General features: G+C 53.9%; 1 protein-coding gene across 1 annotated transcript; it reads left to right on the top strand.

Annotated features, from left to right (window-relative positions):
• The first annotated feature begins 352 nt into the window (after window positions 1-352).
• MATN1 (matrilin 1) lies at window positions 353-16,836 on the top strand. The gene is made up of 8 exons (XM_039564727.1): window positions 353-498; window positions 3,730-4,076; window positions 7,980-8,202; window positions 8,844-8,969; window positions 9,222-9,635; window positions 12,104-12,256; window positions 13,941-14,021; window positions 15,620-16,836. Exons 1-8 carry the CDS (start codon window positions 411-413, stop codon window positions 15,667-15,669), a joined length of 1,482 nt encoding a protein of 493 aa, XP_039420661.1. The 5' UTR covers window positions 353-410; the 3' UTR covers window positions 15,670-16,836.
• The last annotated feature ends 1,416 nt before the right edge of the window (window positions 16,837-18,252 follow it).

Below are 18,252 nucleotides of genomic sequence, written 5' to 3'. Positions count from 1 at the left end.
TCCTGGCTCTGCCTGGCACCCCCAGCCCCTCTGCTCTGCCCAGCCCTGCGGGCAGCAGCAGCTGACTGACAGCCCCACCGCAGCTCCCCGGGGCTGCTCTCACTGGCCCCACTGTTCCATCCCCACATTCCCCACCTTCCCCCGCCCCGGGGCCCTTTATAGCTCCCCGTGCCCTTCCAGCAGCAATGGGGCCATTGTGGGGGCCTGGGGGCCGGCGGGGCCGGGCAGGGCTGGGCATCGCCCCCTCCCCACCCTGGAGCAGCATCTCCCCCTGCTCCTTCCCCCTGCCCCTCTCCCCTCGCTGCCCCCCCGGCCCCCGGCGCGTCAGGGGCTGGCTCGGAGCCTCCGGAGCGGGGCAGGTTAATACCCGGGGCCAGGGCTCTGCCCCGCACTCGCAGCCCGGCGCGGCCATGGCCAGGATCTGCGGTGCCCTGCTGCTCTCGCTGCTGCTGCTCCTGCACAGCTCCGGCGCCTGCGGGGCCCCTCCGCAGCCCCGCGGTGAGTGGGGAGCCGGGGGAGCCGGGGGAGCCGGGGGAGCCGGGGGTGCTGGGGGGAGCTGGGGGGGGAGCTGGGCGTCCCCTGTGCCTCCTGCCTGGCGCTGGGAGGGGGAAGGAGGCGAGAAAACCCAGCGAGAGCCAGGGAGGCACAGGAGCTGTGTCCAGTGTGCCCCTGGAGTTGGGTTGGCTCCTGCGGGGACAGCGCAGGTGGCCCCGGGACACCTCTTGGGGCTGGAGGAGGCCCAGGTGGGACAAGGGCTCTGCTGTCCCTTCCCTCCCCTCTCCAGCTCCACGAGGGCTGCTCTGGCTGGGAGCTGGAGCAGGAGCTGCTTTGTCCCTACGAAGGGAAGGTCCGGGTCGGGTGCTGGGAACGGGACTTGCCCCGGGTTTTCTTTGTCTGCTCCTGAGCAAAATCCTGCTCTGTTTGACATTCCTGGTAGGGAGTAGGGCAGCCAGGAGCAGGTGAGCTGCACGGGCTCTAAATGCCAGCCTGGAATGAGTGCCAGCAAGGGCTGGACACCTGGGAAAGGGCTGGACACCCAGGGAAGGGCTGGACACCCAGGGAAGGGAGGGTCTGGTCCTCAGGAGCATCTCTGCCCTTCCTCAGGCTCCAGGCAGCCTGGAGAAGCCTCTGCAGGAGAGGCAAACTCGGCTCCAAGGCCAAACTTGTGGGAATTACAGATATTTGATGGTCTGATGGTGATGATGATGATGATACCGCCCCTCACACAGCCACGGGCAGCCTCAGCTGTGCAGGTGTGACAGTGACTGCAGAGGCGCCTGGGGCTGAGGGAGGGGGGAGTTGGGATCAGCTGAGCCCTTTCTCCTCCGGGATTTGGGGAAGGAGGCTTCTCTTTGCTGGGCAGAGTTGGGAAATGGAACGGAGCCGTGGCTGAGCTCAGCCCTGCTCTAAAACAAACCCCTCTAGTCCTGGCTTACTGCGCTGCTTTCCCGGTGGTTTAATGGATACGGCAAAGATGCCCCGAGGGGGATTTTCGGCTAAATCCAGGCGTGAATTCAGCTGTTCCTGAAAAATTCCTAGTGCGGATATTTGTAAATGTAGGGGAAGATTTTATTTCTGGTTTAATTCAAGTTTAAACTAAACTGTGCTGAGTCAAGGTGTCAATCAGAGCAAGTGACTGTCACCTCCTGGAGCAAACAGGGCCTGGCTGTGGCTGAAATCCCACAAATCTCCCACCTGATACCCCTTCTTTCCCCTTCACTTCTCTGGAATAGACTCCACTCCCATAAAAAGAGGTTTAAAATGTTATTCAGGGCAAAACTACCGAGCAGAAATAAATAAAATAGATAGACCTCAAAATTTCTATTGGCTCCAGCTGTTCTTAGGGAAATAAAATCACTTTTCCTGCTGGGTTTGTCACTAAATCCAGAGGTGATTCATCAGCACAAAGGGGGATTTGTGTTTTCTATCTGGAGGAATTAATTGTGGGGCTTTGAGCCTTTCCCTGGACCTCCATTTCTCACCTGTGGGAACAAGGAACCCCTGGAAAAGGGATTTCCAATGCTGCAGATGGATCTCCAAGGGAATTTTCCTTCCTCTGCAATGAATTAAGGGGGGGGGGGGGAATGAAATTCATCCATGTGGGGAAAGGTTAGATTGGATATTAGTGGAAATTCCAGCTCCTGATAAAGTGACCCCTGCCTGACCTGCTTCCCCCTTCAGATTCATCCTCGGTGCCCCTCAGGACACAAACCTGATTATTTCCTTTAGGGATCCATTGCAGGGTATTTATTTTTATCTGTCCCAACGACTGAAAGCCCCCTTAGATCTCACGCTGAGGACTGTCTGTAATATTTCTGTCACCATTTGGAGCAGATCTGTTGGCCCAAAAGCTCCCATTTGAAAATCTGTCCACAGGAACCTCCTTTGTGACAGGAACTCCCTGGGCCCCGCAGAAATCAAATGTTACCAGAGCACTTGGTGGCCTGACAGAGACAGGGAATGAGAGGGAAAAAGCATCGGAAAGAACTGGATGCCACAGATCTGCTGGGGGAAATGGGGCAGTTCATTCAGGAAATCGTACAAACCACCAGGCCTTCTTTTATGTCTTGCCACAGCTGAAAATGAAGGTGGAAAATGGTTTGAAAGCGAGAAATTAAAATAATAATAATAATAATAATAATAATAATAATAATAATTCAGCTTGTTGCATTGCTGATGCTTCCTGTTTATAGCATCTCCTTTTCACTGTGGGTATTCATGGGGCTGTAGAGAATAATTATCAATTATTAATTATCAATTATTAGTTATCAGTTATTAATTATCAGTTATGGGTTCCAGATTTCTCTGTTGTTTTCCCCTCACAGACATGAACCAGCTCTGTGCTGTGTTACAGATTTTATTATTGCTGCACAGGGGTCTGGCTCCTGCTGTGCTGGGGGCTTCACCTGGGAATGTTGTTCCCAACCCCAGCTGATCGCTGAGTGGCACGCCTGGCTCTGGCCCCGTTCCCGTTAATTGATATCCGTGGGATCGGTTATCCAGCTCTGAGGTGCAGTAACGCCTTTCCAGCTTTTTTCTGGATGCAGAAATGCAGCTCAGGTTTCAGTCCACAGCTTTATCCCTCCTTCCCTCCCTCCTTCCTCCCCTCAGTGTTGTCCGTCCTTCCTTCCTTCCTTCCTTCCTTCCTTCCTTCCTTCCTTCCTTCCTTCCTTCCTTCCTTCCTTCCTTCCTTCCTTCCTTCCTTCCTTCCTTCCCTCTGAATTCCTTCCTTCCGAATTCCTTCCTTCCTTCCGAATTCCTTCCTTCCTTCCTTCCGAATTCCTTCATTCCGAATTCCTTCCTTCCGAATTCCTTCCGAATTCCTTTTGAATTCCTTCCTTCCGTCATTTCACAGCTTTATCCCTCCCTCCTTCCCGTCTTCCCTCCCTCCTTCCTTCTCTCCATGCTGTCACTCCACACCTTTATCCCTCCCTGCCTCCCTCTCTCTGCTCTGCCGTAGGTGGATGAGGTTCCCGCAGCCCTCAATGACATCCTGAGGTGACAAGGGACACCCTGCTCATCACAAGCCCGTGTCACCCCCCAGGAACTCTGCCTTCCTACAGGGGCTTCCCTAGAAAAGCAAAAAGCATTTAAAATACTCAGTTAAATTGTGAAACAGAGGAAGGTCTGAATCTCACAGCTCCTCTGTGCAACAGCGCCGTTCTCTCCCTCCTGGGACACTCCTCCCTCCTCCCCCTTTGATGTCTCCTCCGTCCCTGCCGTCCCCAGGCACCCTGTGCAGGACCAAGCCCACGGACCTGGTGTTCATCATCGACAGCTCGCGCAGCGTGCGGCCGCACGAGTTCGAGAAGATCAAGGTGTTCGTGTCGCGCGTGATCGAGGCGCTGGACGTGGGCCCCAACGCCACCCGCGTGGGCATCGTCAACTTCGCCAGCGCCGTGCGCAGCGAGGTCTCCCTGCAGAGCCACCAGAGCAAGGCGGCGCTGCTGCAGGCCGTGCGCAGGATCCAGCCCCTCTCCACGGGCACCATGACCGGCCTGGCCATCCAGTTCGCCATCAGCCGCGCCTTCAGCGCCGCCGAGGGCAGCAGGGGCAGCGCGCCCAACTTCAAAAAGGTAAGGAGGCAAGGAAAGGGTCTGGTTCGTCCAGCTCGGTGCTTGGCATCCATCGTGGAGCGGTTGGAAAAGGCAGAAAGGTGATTTTCTCCGGGCTTTGTTTGGGTGTGGACGCGTGGGGGTTGATTGTCGCAGGTGGAAAACCTGTGGGAGGCTTGAACACCTCTGGGAAGTTTACACCTCTGGGAAGTTCACACCTCTCAAGTGTTGAAAACTTCTGGGAGGTTCCAACCTCTCTGTCCTTTAAATTCTCCTTCAGGTTCAAACTGCTCAATTTCTGCTTGAAAACCTCTGGGAAGTTCACACCTCTCAATTCTTCTTGCAATCCTCTGTGAGGTTCCAACCCTTCAACTCTTGAAGACCTCTGGGAGGTTCAAAGCTCCCAATTCTGGAAACCTTTTGGGAGGTTCAAACCTCTCCATTCTTCTCGCAAACAAAGCTCATCTTTGGGACTTAGTGACAGGAAATGCGACACTCCTTGTAACACTTTCAGTCTCAGTCCCTGGTTTTGTTCTTAACTCAGCCTGGCTTTTCCACACACCTCTGGCCACTCCTGTAGATCGGAGAGACGTTTCCACTGAGCTGTCCATGGAAATGCTGGATCCTCATCTCCGGAATCTCTTCCACACCGTTCCGTATCCCCTTTCCTCGTGCACGCTCTTCCTGCTGCCAGACACCCCCCAGCCCTTGCTGTTCCCTGTCACCTCTGGCTGCGTGCTACAAACGATCCTGGAATTCCCTGAAGCCTCCTTTCCTGGACAGCTGGAAAAGTGGAGAGCAGTGGGCTTTGGAATGATTTATCTGAGGCAGTAAAAAAAGGGGGAAAAAGGAAATCCCTCCTTGCTTTTCCCTCTTCCCTTCCACTTCAGAGCTGATCCAGAATCACAGAAAGGCGCTGGAAGGGGTGTCTGGAGCTCACCTTGTGCTCCACTGGGGCTGCCCAGGACCATGCCTGGGTGGCTTTTCAGTGCCTCCACGGGGTGGAAAACTCCACAACCATTTGTATTCTTGGGTCCCTGGTTATTTTTTCCCTTTTTTCCTACTCCTTGAAGTCCAGCCAGCCTTTCCCTTCTGCTCAGGGTGACCCCATCCCCAGCCTGGGAGGAGGAACAGGTCATGCAGGGATTGAGGGAGAAGCTTCCAGAAACACCAGACACGGTCCTTGCTCCTTCCCACAGCAGAAATCCAACAAATCCTCGTGCAAATCCGGTTGTCAGCATCCCGAAGCATCACACGGAGCTTGGCTCTCGCTGTGCTTTGTGCAGCAAACATCACCCCGGGCCAGGGAAAAGCACAATTTGTTTCCACAGGAGCTCTGAGAAAAACCTGCTCCCACCTTCCTCAAACCCCGCAGGGAGCCCAATTACTTCCACCTTGTTTTTTGGGGAAGAACAGCAAATAAATTGGCAAATTGCTGAGCAGATCCAGGGCTTTATCCAGCTCCCTGCCCGATTCTCCTTGGAGCGCTGCTGGAACATCGCGTTCCAGGGGCAGGATGAGCCATCGCTCCCTCATTAGCCGTGGGATCGCCAGGAAAGGCTTGCCTGGAGCTGGGAATAGCTGGGGATGCTTGGGAATGCTCGGGTGTCTGAGTGCACCAGGAATAAATCGTGTCAGGAGAACACGGGGGATTTCTGTCTGACCGAAGAAAATGGGATCCAGAATGTCAGCAATTCACAGGGAAAGCTGCTGGTTAAAATGAGGACAAGGTTTGACCTTGAAAAGCAAAATTTCTGAGTTTCCCTCAGAAGATCAGGGCAGGATTCAGCTGTGGGAGGCAGCAGAACTCCACCTGCTCACAGCTCCCCTCACACGGCAGAGCAGTGCCAGCCCTGCCAGGATCCGGAGGCTCCGACCCTTTCCCAAACCCAGCACACACCAGCACTCAGCTTTTCCACTGACAGAGACCCTTGGACTGCAAGTAATTTGGAGGAAGGTTCAAAACTAGCAACAAACAAAGGACATTTTTTCACATTGACTCAGGCTGGCAGGAAAATCATCCACGGTGGGAATCCTGGGAGAAAGTCAGGATTTCCTGATGATTGGGCAAACCAAATGTGATATTGAGGTGTATTTTTCACGCTCCTTCTGTCAGGCTGCCACAGGTCCCATGGCTGGTGGGTGCTGGGTCCTGCTGTTAAATTCATCTTCCCCACGGGGTCCCTGGTTAATTCCCGACCCCGACTCCTTACTCCCAAGTTTCATTTCCTCCAAGAGCAGGGCAGAAAGCAGCGGGAATTTTGAATCCTTTATGGCAGATTTCCCCACAGAGGCACCGTGAGGATCTTTCCCATCAAATCCAGGTGTGGATGCTGCAGCTCCATCCTGTCTGGGGCTTATCTGGGCTCGGGCTCATCTGGGCTTGGGTTTATCTGGGCTCGGGCTTAGCTGAAGATGCTCCCCTGACCTGGAGATGGAGAGGAGCTGATAAATCCTGGAGAATCTCTTGATTTAGGAAGAGAATTCCAGGAGGACAAGCGGCTGCTGACAGGACCTGCTGGCAGGGTTTGATCCCTGATTTGATAAGGCCTCTGATTCCCGATTTGATAATGCCTCTCATCCCCGATTTGATAAGGCCTCTGATCCCCGATTTGATAAGGCCTGTGATCCCCGATTTGATAACGCCTCTGATCCCCGATTTGATAAGGCCTCTGATCCCTGATTTGATAAGGCCTGTGATCCCCGATTTGATAACGCCTCTGATCCCCGATTTGATAAGGCCTCTGTTCGCTGCCGGCCGGGCTGTGTGAGGCTCCGATCGGCTGCAGCCGAGGCTGAGCCGAGGGCTCTCTCTCCTGGCAAAAGGCTCCACTGCAGGGACGGATCCGCTCCAGCTCCAGGAGAACCCCGGCACATCCTCTCGCCACCCCACGCACCCACACCTGCCGCGGGTGAGGCTTTGCTTTATTTTTGCCACACCGGAAGAGAAAGGCTTGGAATTGTTTGGGTTTTCCCCCTTGGAAGCAGCAGCTGTGGAATTGTGACGCTCCTGGGGATTTTTAACTGTGCAGCCCTTCAAACAGCTGAGCTTAGATTGCAGAGCCCTGGGTTTTTCCTGCTTTTTACAGAGGGGAAGCTCTTTCCCCGTTCCGTGTTCCAGCCCAAGCAGCTCCTGTGGCACTGGCAGTGGTGTCACAATTAATCAGTTGTGAGGAAAAGTGGCAGGGGCAGAAAAACTGGCACAGAGCAAGAATTCGGGTCTTGTGACAAAGTCTCTTTCAGAGGAAAAATAAAGAGGAAAAGGGACAAAGCAGGAGCAGGACTCTGGGAGGCTTTTAACTGGTTCAGAGCTCTGTTTAATCCAAGGTGAAATCCAGTTCCCTCCTAAACCAGCTGCCACTTTAATGCTGGGGTTAGCAGGGCTGGGATTTGGCCTCTGCTGTTTATTTTGGAGCACAGGATCACAAATCCTGGCACTGACAATGTGACCTCAGGCAGATCCTGTCCCCTCTCTGTCCCCATCCTTCAGCTCCTCTACCTATAAATGGGATGAAGCCTTCATCCCAAGTTTCCATGGCATTTCCTGAGATTCTGTGAAGTCCCACACTCAGCTGGGCTTGTCCCCAGTGTCTCTGAAGATCTTTAGTTTGGCTTCAGCTCGAGTTTGGCTGCGAATGACATAAATTTTAATTTGGTTTCCTTAGAGGGGGATGCAGCCGTTATCCCTTGAAGGAACCATTCAATCCCTGGCACTTTAACCTTTCCAGCTCGGAAGGAAACTAATTCCACCTAAAAAAGAATGGTTTGTGTGATCTCCAAAGTGCGGGAAGAGCTGGTGGGATTCCCTTTTCCCTTTGTTTTAGAAATGCATACCCTCCCCTCCTCCCCCAGCCCATTCCACAACCGTTATGGGAATATTGGTGAGGACATCAATGCCCACCCAGCCCTCCCTCCCCGCTGCAGGTGGCCATCGTGGTGACCGACGGCCGGCCCCAGGACGGGGTGCAGGACGTGTCCGCCCGGGCCAGGGCCGCGGGCATCGAGATCTTCGCCATCGGCGTGGGCAGGGTGGACATGGGCACGCTGAGGCAGATGGCCAGCGAGCCCCTGGACGAGCACGTGGACTACGTGGAGAGCTACAGCGTCATTGAGAAGCTGACCCACAAGTTCCAGGAGGCTTTCTGTGGTGAGTCCTGGCATTCCCAGCCCGGAGCTCTGGGGCTGCCAGCCAGCAGGGAATTAGGAATGGTTTGGGTTGGGATGGGCCTTAAAGCTTTGCAGAGAGTCCTGGAATGCTTTGGGTGGGAAGGAGCTTAAATCCCATCCCATCCCACCCCTCCCACTGTCCCAGGCTGCTCCCAGCCCCAATGTCCAGCCTGGCCTTGGGCACTGCCAGGGATCCAGGGGCAGCCCCAGCTGCTCTGGCAATTCCATGCCAGCCCCTGCCCACCCTGCCACGGAACAATTCCTGCCCAAGATCCCATCCAGCCCTGCCCTCTGGCACTGGGAAGCCATTCCCTGGGTCCTGGCCCTCCAGACCCTTTTCAGAGTGAGCTGTGCTGGGATTTGCTCCACACCCAGCTGGGTTTGCCCTCAGGATGGGGAGGGTTTCCAGTCCTGACTGTGCCTTGGAGCTGGGAGACTTGTGGAAGTTTCTTCCTTGTCTTTATACCTCAGCCACTGTCCCGGGTCACTGCGCTGTGTCCTGCTGCAGGATTTAATGATGCAGATTTAATTATGGGGCTGCTGTGGGCTGTGCAGTGCTGGGTGTGGGTGGGGAGGCCCCGGGCTGGCCCCCAGCTGAAGCCACCCCTCTCCTCTCCTCAGTGGTGTCGGACCTGTGTGCCACGGGGGACCACGACTGCGAGCAGGTGTGTGTCAGCACCCCGGGGGCCTACAGGTGCGCCTGCAGGGACGGCTTCAGCCTCAACAGTGATGGCAGGACCTGCACCGGTACGTGAGGGGTCCCGGAGCTGAGAGGGGACGGTGGGGACAGCACTGGGATGTTCTGCTCAGAGCAGGCAGGAAGGAAACGCTGCTCTTACAGCCCAGAATCACTTTCAAACCATTGCTGGGATCTCTTGTTGGGTTTTCATGGATTAACCCCTTTTCCTCAGCAATAAATGGCATTAGGGTTCTATTTTCCTGCATCATTTATTGAGGTCTTTGCTGTCTTCTTCTGCCTCTTTCTCTGTTTTCCCTCAGCTTGCAACGGTGGCTTGGGCTCTGCTCTGGATCTCGTGTTCCTCATTGATGGCTCCAAGAGTGTGAGGCCTGAGAACTTCGAGCTGGTGAAGAAATTCATCAACCAAATCGTGGATTCGCTGGAGGTGTCGGACAAGCAGGCCCAGGTGGGGCTGGTGCAGTACTCCAGCTCTGTCCGGCAGGAGTTCCCCCTGGGGCAGTTCAAGAACAAGAAGGACATCAAAGCAGCAGTGAAGAAAATGTCCTACATGGAGAAGGGGACCATGACAGGCCAGGCTCTGAAGTACCTCGTTGACAGCTCCTTCTCCGCCATCAACGGAGCCCGGCCCGGCGTCCCCAAGGTGGGGATTGTGTTCACCGACGGGCGCTCCCAGGATTATATCTCAGATGCTGCCAAGAAAGCCAAGGACTCAGGTAGGGCTCCTGAATTCCCAGCAGCTTCTTCTCCCTTGGGACTCTTGGGAAAGGTGGCTCTTAGGGTACTACAGAGTAATTTTGGGGAGATATTCCCTGACTGTCCCTCCTCGCAGAGAGCTTGGAGCACCTCAGTCTGGGTGCACCTTGGTTTGCCAAGAGCTGGTTCTAGAGCCCCTCTGTGTCTTTGGAGGAGTTTCTGCTGGGCAGGGTGGAGTTCCACCCCTTGGAATGGGATGGATGGGATGGATGGGATGGATGGGATGGATGGGATGGATGGGATGGATGGGATGGATGGGATGGATGGGATGGAGTTCCACCCCCTGGAATGGGATGGCTGGGATGGATGGGATGGATGGGATGGAGTTCCACCCCCTGGAATGGGACGGACGGGATGGATGGGATAGAGTTCCACCTGTTGGAGTGGGATGGATGGGATGGATGGGATGGAGGGGATGGAGGGGATGGAGTTCCACCCATTGGAATGGGATGGATGGGATGGATGGGATGGATGGGATGGATGGGATGGATGGGATGGAGTTCCACCCGTTGGAGTGGGATGGATGGGATGGATGGGATGGATGGGATGGAGTTCCACCCGTTGGAATGGGATGGATGGGATGGATGGGATGGAAGGAATGGATGGGATGGATGGGATGGATGGGATGGATGGGATGGAGTTCCACCCGTTGGAGCGGGACGCACCCAGGTCTAATTGCTCCACACAAACGTGGAGGGAACTGCAGGGGGAGCTCAGAGTTAGGAGGTTCCAGCATCCTCAGGGTTGGATGGGGCTTGGAGCAACCTGGGCTGGTGGGAGGTGATGGAACAAGAGGAGCTTTAAGGTCCCTCCCAACCCAAGCCAGTCTGGGATTTGTCCGGGGTTGGTCAGGAAACCCAGCCCAGCATCAGAGGCACACGAGAGGCAAAAACAACAAATCCCAGGAGCTGTAGGGCCGAGCGTGGCTTGGCTGCATCAGCCTCAAGGCCTGGAAAAGGCAAAAAAGCCCCAATAAAACAATAAACAAAGCACAGACGCGGATTAAGGAGGAACCCCAGGCACATTAATAAGAAACTTTCCTCAGCTGCTGTTGCAGGGAAATGCTCAGTGGCCACACACGGATGGATTTCTGTGTCTGAGCCCCATGAAATATGAATGCCTCGAGAGCTGCCCCTGTGCTGACCCGCTGAGCGCGTTCCCAGTCTGACACCCCTGTGCTAAAATGATCCAGCCCTCGGGAATTCACTCAGGAATTGCTGAATCCTTCCCTTCCTTTTAACTTGGCTCTCCACCGCTAGATGGGACTCGGGGCCAGCACATAACCGGAAAGGTCAGGGAGCTCGTGGAAAACCAATGTTTACAAAGCACTCTGACGTCTTACGGGGCTGTGCAGCTCTCATAAAACAAAAGGTTCTTGTAAAGAGCATTTATAGAATTTATTCCTCCCTGGTGATAAAACTTTGTGCCGTGTCTCTCCCTCCTCTCTTGTCCCCGCGAGGAAATCTCTTATCTGTCCATAAGTTATGGCTGGGGGATAAACAAGTGCTTAAAATGAGACTGCAGAATTGTTCAGCGAGCTGAGCCTTGGAAAAACAAAGCGATATTGGATATAGCCAGAGAAAGGCAAAAAGGAGAGCAGGGAAACATTCCCGGTGCCTGGGCATGGACAAGGAGAGACCAATATTTCGAATCAGGGGTTAATTAATACCACCCAAGATGGGAAAATTGCATTTCAGTTCAATAGAAACGGCTTGAACGCAGATCAGCCTCTTGGCAGAGCAGGACAAAACCTGGACGAGTTCTTAACTCCCAGTGGGGGCTGCAGTTTTAGGAGGAGACTCAGCTCCGTTCTGCTGACCCCAGGTCCCTGCTGCAGAGGGCTTGGCCACTGAGGGGCTCATTAACAGGCCTTGATTAACAGGGGGCTGAGCCTATTTTGGAAACTTCCAGTTTCTCTTTGCTGTGTTATCACTTCCATATCAGTGGCACAGTGTTACCACTGCCTGTCCTTTCTTGCATCTCCAAAACCTTGTTCCTGTGCTCGTTGGCTGGGAAATTCCAGTAAAACTCTGCCTGCAAAATTATTTTGGCCCCTGTTTGACCTGGCTGAAAGAAGCATCTCCAAAACCTCGTTCCTGTGCTCATTGGCTGGGAAATTCCAGTAAAACTCTGCCTGCAAAATTATTTTGGCCCCTGTTTGACCTGGCTGAAAGAAGCATCTCCAAAACCTTGTTCTTGTGCCCACAGTGCTCGTGGTCTGGTAAATTTTAATAAAAACTCTGCCTGTAAAATTACTTTGGCCCTATTTGACCTGGCTGGAAGGAGTCTGGAAGAGCGGAGGTGGGGGGGTTAATTCCCAGTTAGGATCTGGAGCTGTGTGGGGCCTGAGGGTCCAGGGGGTGGACGAGGATGTCCAGCCTGGCAGGGATGGACTGTGCCGCTGACAGCATCCCGTTCCCGGATTTAGGATTTCGGATGTTTGCCGTGGGAGTTGGCAACGCCGTGGAGGATGAGCTGAGGGAGATCGCCTCGGAACCGGTGGCTGAGCATTATTTCTACTCTGCCGACTTCAGGACCATCAGCAAGATTGGGAAGAAGCTGCAGATGAAGATCTGTGTTGGTGAGAGGGGATTAGGGATGGAGGGGTTCAGTCACAGCGTTTGAAGGCTGCAGTGAAGGGATGAAAACACTCTTGGAGGAGCTGCAGGTCTTCAGTCTGTGTGGGTGGGGGGTTTGGGGTTCAGTCAGTGTTTGCAGTGAAGGGATGAAAATGCTCTTGGAGGAGCTGCAGGTCTTCAGTCTGTGTGGGTGGGGGGTTTGGGGTTCAGTCAGTGTTTGAAGGCTGCAGTGAAGGGATGAAAACACTCTTGGAGGAGCTGCAGATCTTCAGTCTGTGTTGGTGAGAGGGGGTTGGGGAGGGGGTTTATTCCCAACATTTGAAGGTTGGAGTAGAGGGATGAAAATGCCCTTGAAGAAGCCAAAGATCTGTGTTGGTGAGAGGGGGTTGGGATGGAGGGGTTCAGTCAAGGCTGGAGTGGAGGGCTGGAAACGCCCTTTAGATGGGTGTTATAAAAATCTCTCTGTTCCTGGCGTGTGGAGCTGGCAGAACACACAGAAGGACCAGGACACATCAATATTTTGGGTGGTTGCCTGAAGAAAAGCAGCCCCCACACCTCAGCCAGTCCCCCTCTCCCAAATCCTTCTCCTTCCCTTTTCCTGCACCCTCTGCCCTTCTTCTCCTTCAGAAGTTATGAATTTGTCCCCAGATTCCTAAAGATGGGATCTCCTTTTCTCCTGGAGAAGCTGGAGAGGGATAATCCCTGTGTCTGCAGAGCCAGGATTGCAAGGCAGAGACTCTTTGCCAATTCTCCTTAAAAAAGTGGGATCAATCCGAGAACAAGAGGATGGGGTCTACATGAAACCCCCAACAAATTGCACTTAAAGATCATTCAAACACATTCAGGCTTCAGCCTTCAAAAAAAGAAAAGGAGATTTCAGAAAAACTCTTTGTTTGTAAGGCACCAATTTGGGTAAATACGTTTGCATTTGAGTACTAAAAAGAAAGGGAAGGCAAGGAGATATTTGCATTCCTTTGATTCCCAGTGCCAGTTTGTATTTCTCAAGGCTGCCTGGAAATCTTCTGTTAATCTCCAGCTTTAGGTTACTCCTGGCTGCTTTAAACCCACTGTGTTTTGGTGCAAGTGGTTCCTTTCCTTCAAAAATTCTCGCTTTTATTTCCTCCTTCAGTTTGTTCAACTCAGCGAGGCCTTGTAACCCCTCCCTTTCCTTCCCCACCCCTTTTCCCTCCTGCTCCAGTCTCAGTTAATTCTCCTTGAAAAACAGATGTAAATTAGTGACACAAATTAGCAAACTGATTAATGCTCGTGGTTCCACCCGCTCAAGGACTGGAGTTACCCAAGCAAAGCTCAAACCAGACTTGGTGGCAGCAGTGCCACCAAGACGTTCACTGGACGTTGTTGGGGACACAGAGGTTGGTTTGTGGTTGGTCGGATCCCAATTTTAGGGCAAACTTGAGGCATCAGGAGCAGAGCTCAGTGGGTTTTTAGAGAACTGGAAATCCAGGGAAAACTTTTCACAGCTGAAATAACAAGAATTTGTGACATTCTGCACTCATCTCCAGTTAAAGCCAGAAGAGATCAGTCAGATAATTAGAAATAATTATATTTTGATTTCCTTCTTGTCTCTGACCAGGACAAGAAGAATTGTTCTGTTTCACTGGGCTCAGGGATTTTGGTTAAATCAATTTTTTTGTGCCACTCATCCCTTGCTGTTGTGACCCACAGAGGAGGATCCGTGTGAGTGCAAATCCATCGTGAAGTTCCAGACCAAAGTAGAAGACCTCATCAGCTCCTTGCAGCAGAAACATATCCTTTGGAAGCTCGTCCGGGACTGGCTGGGCTGGGCTGGGATTTCCGGAGGGGCCACAGGGAAGGTCTGTTCCTGAGGGAAGGAGTTGGGTTGGGCTTCAGGAAGGTGGGAATGAGGCACTGAGGGGGGCTGGAGGTGGCGCTCAGAGCTCGGGGCTGGTGGCAAGGTGGAGGTTGGTCAGAAATTGGACTTGATGACCCTGGAGAGCTTTTCCAAGCTCTGGGAGTCTGGGATTGTGGGAAGATGGGGCTGCAGGTCCTGAGGCAGCTGGAATGGGAGGGCTGAGAGCTGGGGCTGGGCTGAGGGCACAAAAACCCTTCCAGCTGATCCATCCCAGCTCTGTGGATGGGATCCTTTCCATGGCAGCGAATTCCCCCAGAGCAAACATCCAGTGCTGCTGGAATTCCTGCAGGAACTGCAGGGACAGAGGGTCCTCTGCAGCCAAACACCTCCGACTGCAGAGTGGGTGGTCTGGCTAATCCAGGGGGGTGCATCCACCCATCCCAAGTTGTCCCAGCTGGCCAAAACTCAGTGCTGGGAGATAAATCCCGATGGAGCCGTTCCCTGGAAGCATCTCCGGCCAGGTGAGTTGGATCCCACCAGAACCGACCTGGTGGGGCTGAGTTCTGCCCTGCTGGGCCCTTCCTAAAGTGGCTGAAAGAGAAAAAAGAGCCACAAAAAATTGTGAGTAGGATTAAAACTTCCCATGGGGAGGGGAATCCGTGGAGCCTCGGGTGGCTCACAGGGGCAGGGGAGATTTCTTACCGCTGAGCATCAGGAGAGGATCCAATTTTAAAAGCAACGTTCTGATCTCCTCCCGCGTTTCTGGGCCCTGCTGTGGCACCCGCGCGGGTCCGTTCCTCCTCTGGAGCCGAGCGGAGCGAGATCCGTGACCTGTGTGGTGCAGAGGCCGCGGGAACTCACATCTCTGCCCCCGCGGGTGCCTCTCCCAGACACCCAGGAGCAGGAGTCAGCGACAGGAGCAGAAAGCTGCTCTGGAACTCCAGGAAAAGCGCTCTGCTCCTCTCCTCGGGGCCGGGAGCTCCGGCAGCTCCCCCCAACACTCCCCAGTGTTCAGCTCCCGGGTTTGCTCCTCGTTTCTGAGTGAATCCGTGGCTGTGGGAGGACGTGTGAGCACAGACGGCTCCTGCCTCCGCTGAAATCCATCAGCCTGAGCAGGGCTGGGAGAGCCAGAGGGGATGGGGGCAGATTCCCTCTGCTCCTGCTCCCGGCAGGGCAGCACTTCCATCCTCAGCCTGGGATCATGGAATCCTGGAGTGGTTTGGGTGGGAAGGGGCCTAAATCCCATCCCATCCCAGCCCTGCCCTGGCAGGGACACCTCCCACTGTGCCAGGCTGCTCCAGCCCCAATGTCCAGCCTGGCCGTGGGCACTGCCAGGGATCCAGGGGCAGCCCCAGCTGCTCTGGGAATTTCATTCCGTGGCCTCACCACTCTCCCAAGGAGCAATTCCTTCCCAATATCCCATCTAAACCTCTCGTCTTTTAGTTCAAACCTCGCCCCATCACTCTGTGCCCACATAAAAACTCCCCCTCCCAACATTCCCTGTCGTTTTTCCTCCTTAACTCCTCCTCACTGGAAGCTGTGGCCAAAAGGATCGAAGCCCTGGAGAACAAGATCATCTAAAGCCCCAGCACAGCAGTTTTTCACCTCCTTCCCAATGTCACAGAACCAGAACTGCTCCACTTGTCAGGGAGGGCAGCTCAGCCCCGGGGCTCTGGGCAGCTTTTTTAAGGTCTAGGCTACCTGCATTTGTTTAAAAGGAAGAATTAGCACAGTAGAGCAGACTTTGTATAAAGGGCAGAGCACGGCGTGTGACTGAGAGTTAGACCAGGCTCAAGTTTGTTGCATCTATAGAGTGCATATATTAAAAAAAACCCAAACCTGGAAAGATTTTTTATTTAAAGCTTAATATATATTAATGTGTTAAGGAGTCCTTGATGGTGAGTTCTGTGAATCCTCTGCTGCAGCTTTAGTTTCTATGCATGAGATAATTTAATTTAAAAGTCAGAGTGGCTCGGATCGCCCTCAGCTGCTGGGTAAACGCCAAAGCTGAGCTCCTGGCTGTGGTCAGGAATCAGGCGAGGTTTAGTCCTGATCCTGAGCGTGCTCTGCAGACAGGGACGGGCTGCTCCTGCTTGGGTCTGTCCAGAGCTGTGGAACAGCAACGGGAGAAGCTTTCCCAGCAGGGAATGGGGGCAGCGTCCCAGCGCCCTGAGCTGGGCCCGCTCCGAGGGACGTGCAGGGGACATCCCTCTGTGCCTCCGAGTGACACCAGCCCGGTGTCCCCTGCTCTGGGCGATCCTGACAAGGCCCAGGGGCTCCCTGTGGCTCTGACCCCAGCCAGATGTGCCCTGCTGTGTCCCCACACCCTCAGCTGGAGCTCCAGCCCATCGCCCCACCCCGGGAACGCTGCCTGAGCTGCCCTGGAAGCAGAGCCTCGATCCCTGTGCCCACCAGAGGCTCCCTGGCTCACCCCACACCTCGAAGCACCTTCCGAGCTCAGCCCAGACCGTTCAGACTCTTCTGCTCCTGGATTCCCTGGGAATGGGGGCTGGGAGCACCTGGGGCTGCCCATCCCTGCAGCTGTAGCTGGCCACGGGTCCCCACGGCACCGCCGGATGCCTTGGGGGAGGTTTGTGGGGTTTTGGGGTTTGTTTATGGGGTTTTATTTTTTGTATCAAAATATTTATACTTGAGACAACGCGAGAAAAGCTTTTCGGGGCGACTTGGCCTGTTCAGAAGTGTCAGCAGAGCAGATGTGGTTTGGTTTTGGGGAAATATTAAAAGTTTGCTGGAAATCTGGAAGCCAGCGTCGTCCTTTGTGTGAGTGCTGAGGAGGTTGCCTGACAGCAGCACCCCTCCCAGGGCTCCTTACGGGAGGAAATCAGCTCATGTCAGATCCTCTTAGCGAAGGAGAGAAACGAGCCCAGAGAGAAATCCAGAGCCTGCTCTCCGGACAGAGCTCCCTTTGCAGCCCAAATCATCCATTTCCCTCCTGGGGACGCAGGGACGGGTCCAGCACTGGGTCAAGGACTGCGGGCAGCTCTCGGTGGCAAAGCCTCACCCTCCCAGGGAAATCCTGAGTATCCCGGACCTGGGGTAACCCAGGAGCTCCCAAACCTCTTGGGGTGACCTCTTGTCTAATCCTACTCACGAACTGTGGATGTTTCTTATCTGTGGCTCGGGAGGAGCAGATCCTGTTGCCATCATTTGTGGGATTGTTCCAAGTGCCCCTGTGGGAGCGCCTGAGCCTCTCTGTGGGAATGAGAGCAGATTCAGACATGCAGGTACCTCTTAACCCCCTCCTCCAGGGCTGCGAGTCCCCGCTGCCACCCAAGGAATGGTTTTCCTCACGTGGAATCACTTTCCATCGTAAATAGACTTAAAACGGGAGCACAGAACCCCTGCAGGAAAGTAGAAGTTGTTTCTGCACCTTCTGGTTCTCAGCTTTTTTCCTTACTCCTCACTCTTTTTTTCTCCTCTTCCATTTTCCCCTCTCTTCCATCGGCTGATCAGAATCCACCCCCATCTGATAAGGTTAATCATTAATTAATTTTCTTTTATTTCCAGCTGTAATCCCTTTGCCCACAATGGGATTGAGCTCCCATGGGTAATTTCCTTATGTGCTTATTTATTTATTCTTTAAATGCCTGAGAAGGAGAAATTTCATGGCCTCAGGATGTGGAAGATGGATTTGATTTTAATTCCAGCATGGAAATGCCCACGTGGGAAGGCAGCACTGCTGTCATCCTGCAGATGAAGCTGTTTCCCTGATTTTCCAGGAAAGGGGAGAAATTCCTGGCTGGATCTTTGCCTCCACCCCTCAGCCTACTTTGCCCAGTTCCAGCGAACCCAAAAACTTCCATAAAACTCATTTTTGGGGGGAGAAGAAAACAATTTCCAGCCTTTTCTGGGGAGGCTGAGCCAGGCAGGGCCATTCCCGGGGGCAGGGATTCCAATCCCAGCTCTTGGGATGAAAGGAGCTGATCCTGAGCATCGCTCCTGCAAGGCACCTCCAGGCAGGACCCGGGGGACTGGATCCTTCCTGGATCCTGGAGTTCCTTGTTTCGGGAGCACAGACACAGCAGCTCTCCTTCCCTGTGGGTTTTTTATGGAGAAAAGCCATTATATCCATTTTTCCCTCTGCGTTTCTCCCGGAGTTTCTCTGCCCATCCCTCCCGTCCATCGCTCTCCAGATTTCTCTGG

Source organism: Corvus cornix, chromosome 23 (assembly GCF_000738735.6).
Source record: "Corvus cornix cornix isolate S_Up_H32 chromosome 23, ASM73873v5, whole genome shotgun sequence".
Lineage (NCBI taxonomy): Eukaryota > Metazoa > Chordata > Aves > Passeriformes > Corvidae > Corvus > Corvus cornix.
The sequence above is the reverse complement of the archived record's forward strand: the minus strand, read 5'-3'. Positions and strand labels throughout refer to the sequence as shown.

Excerpts from the sequence above, each read along its gene's own strand:
- MATN1 (XM_039564727.1), top strand. The coding sequence starts at position 411 with ATGGCCAGGATCTGCGGTGCCCTGCTGCTCTCGCTGCTGCTGCTCCTG. Across the intron at positions 4,077-7,979 it reads GCGCGCCCAACTTCAAAAAG|GTGGCCATCGTGGTGACCGA; the intron begins GTAAGGAGGCAA and ends TCCCCGCTGCAG. Across the intron at positions 8,203-8,843 it reads GTTCCAGGAGGCTTTCTGTG|TGGTGTCGGACCTGTGTGCC; the intron begins GTGAGTCCTGGC and ends TCCTCTCCTCAG.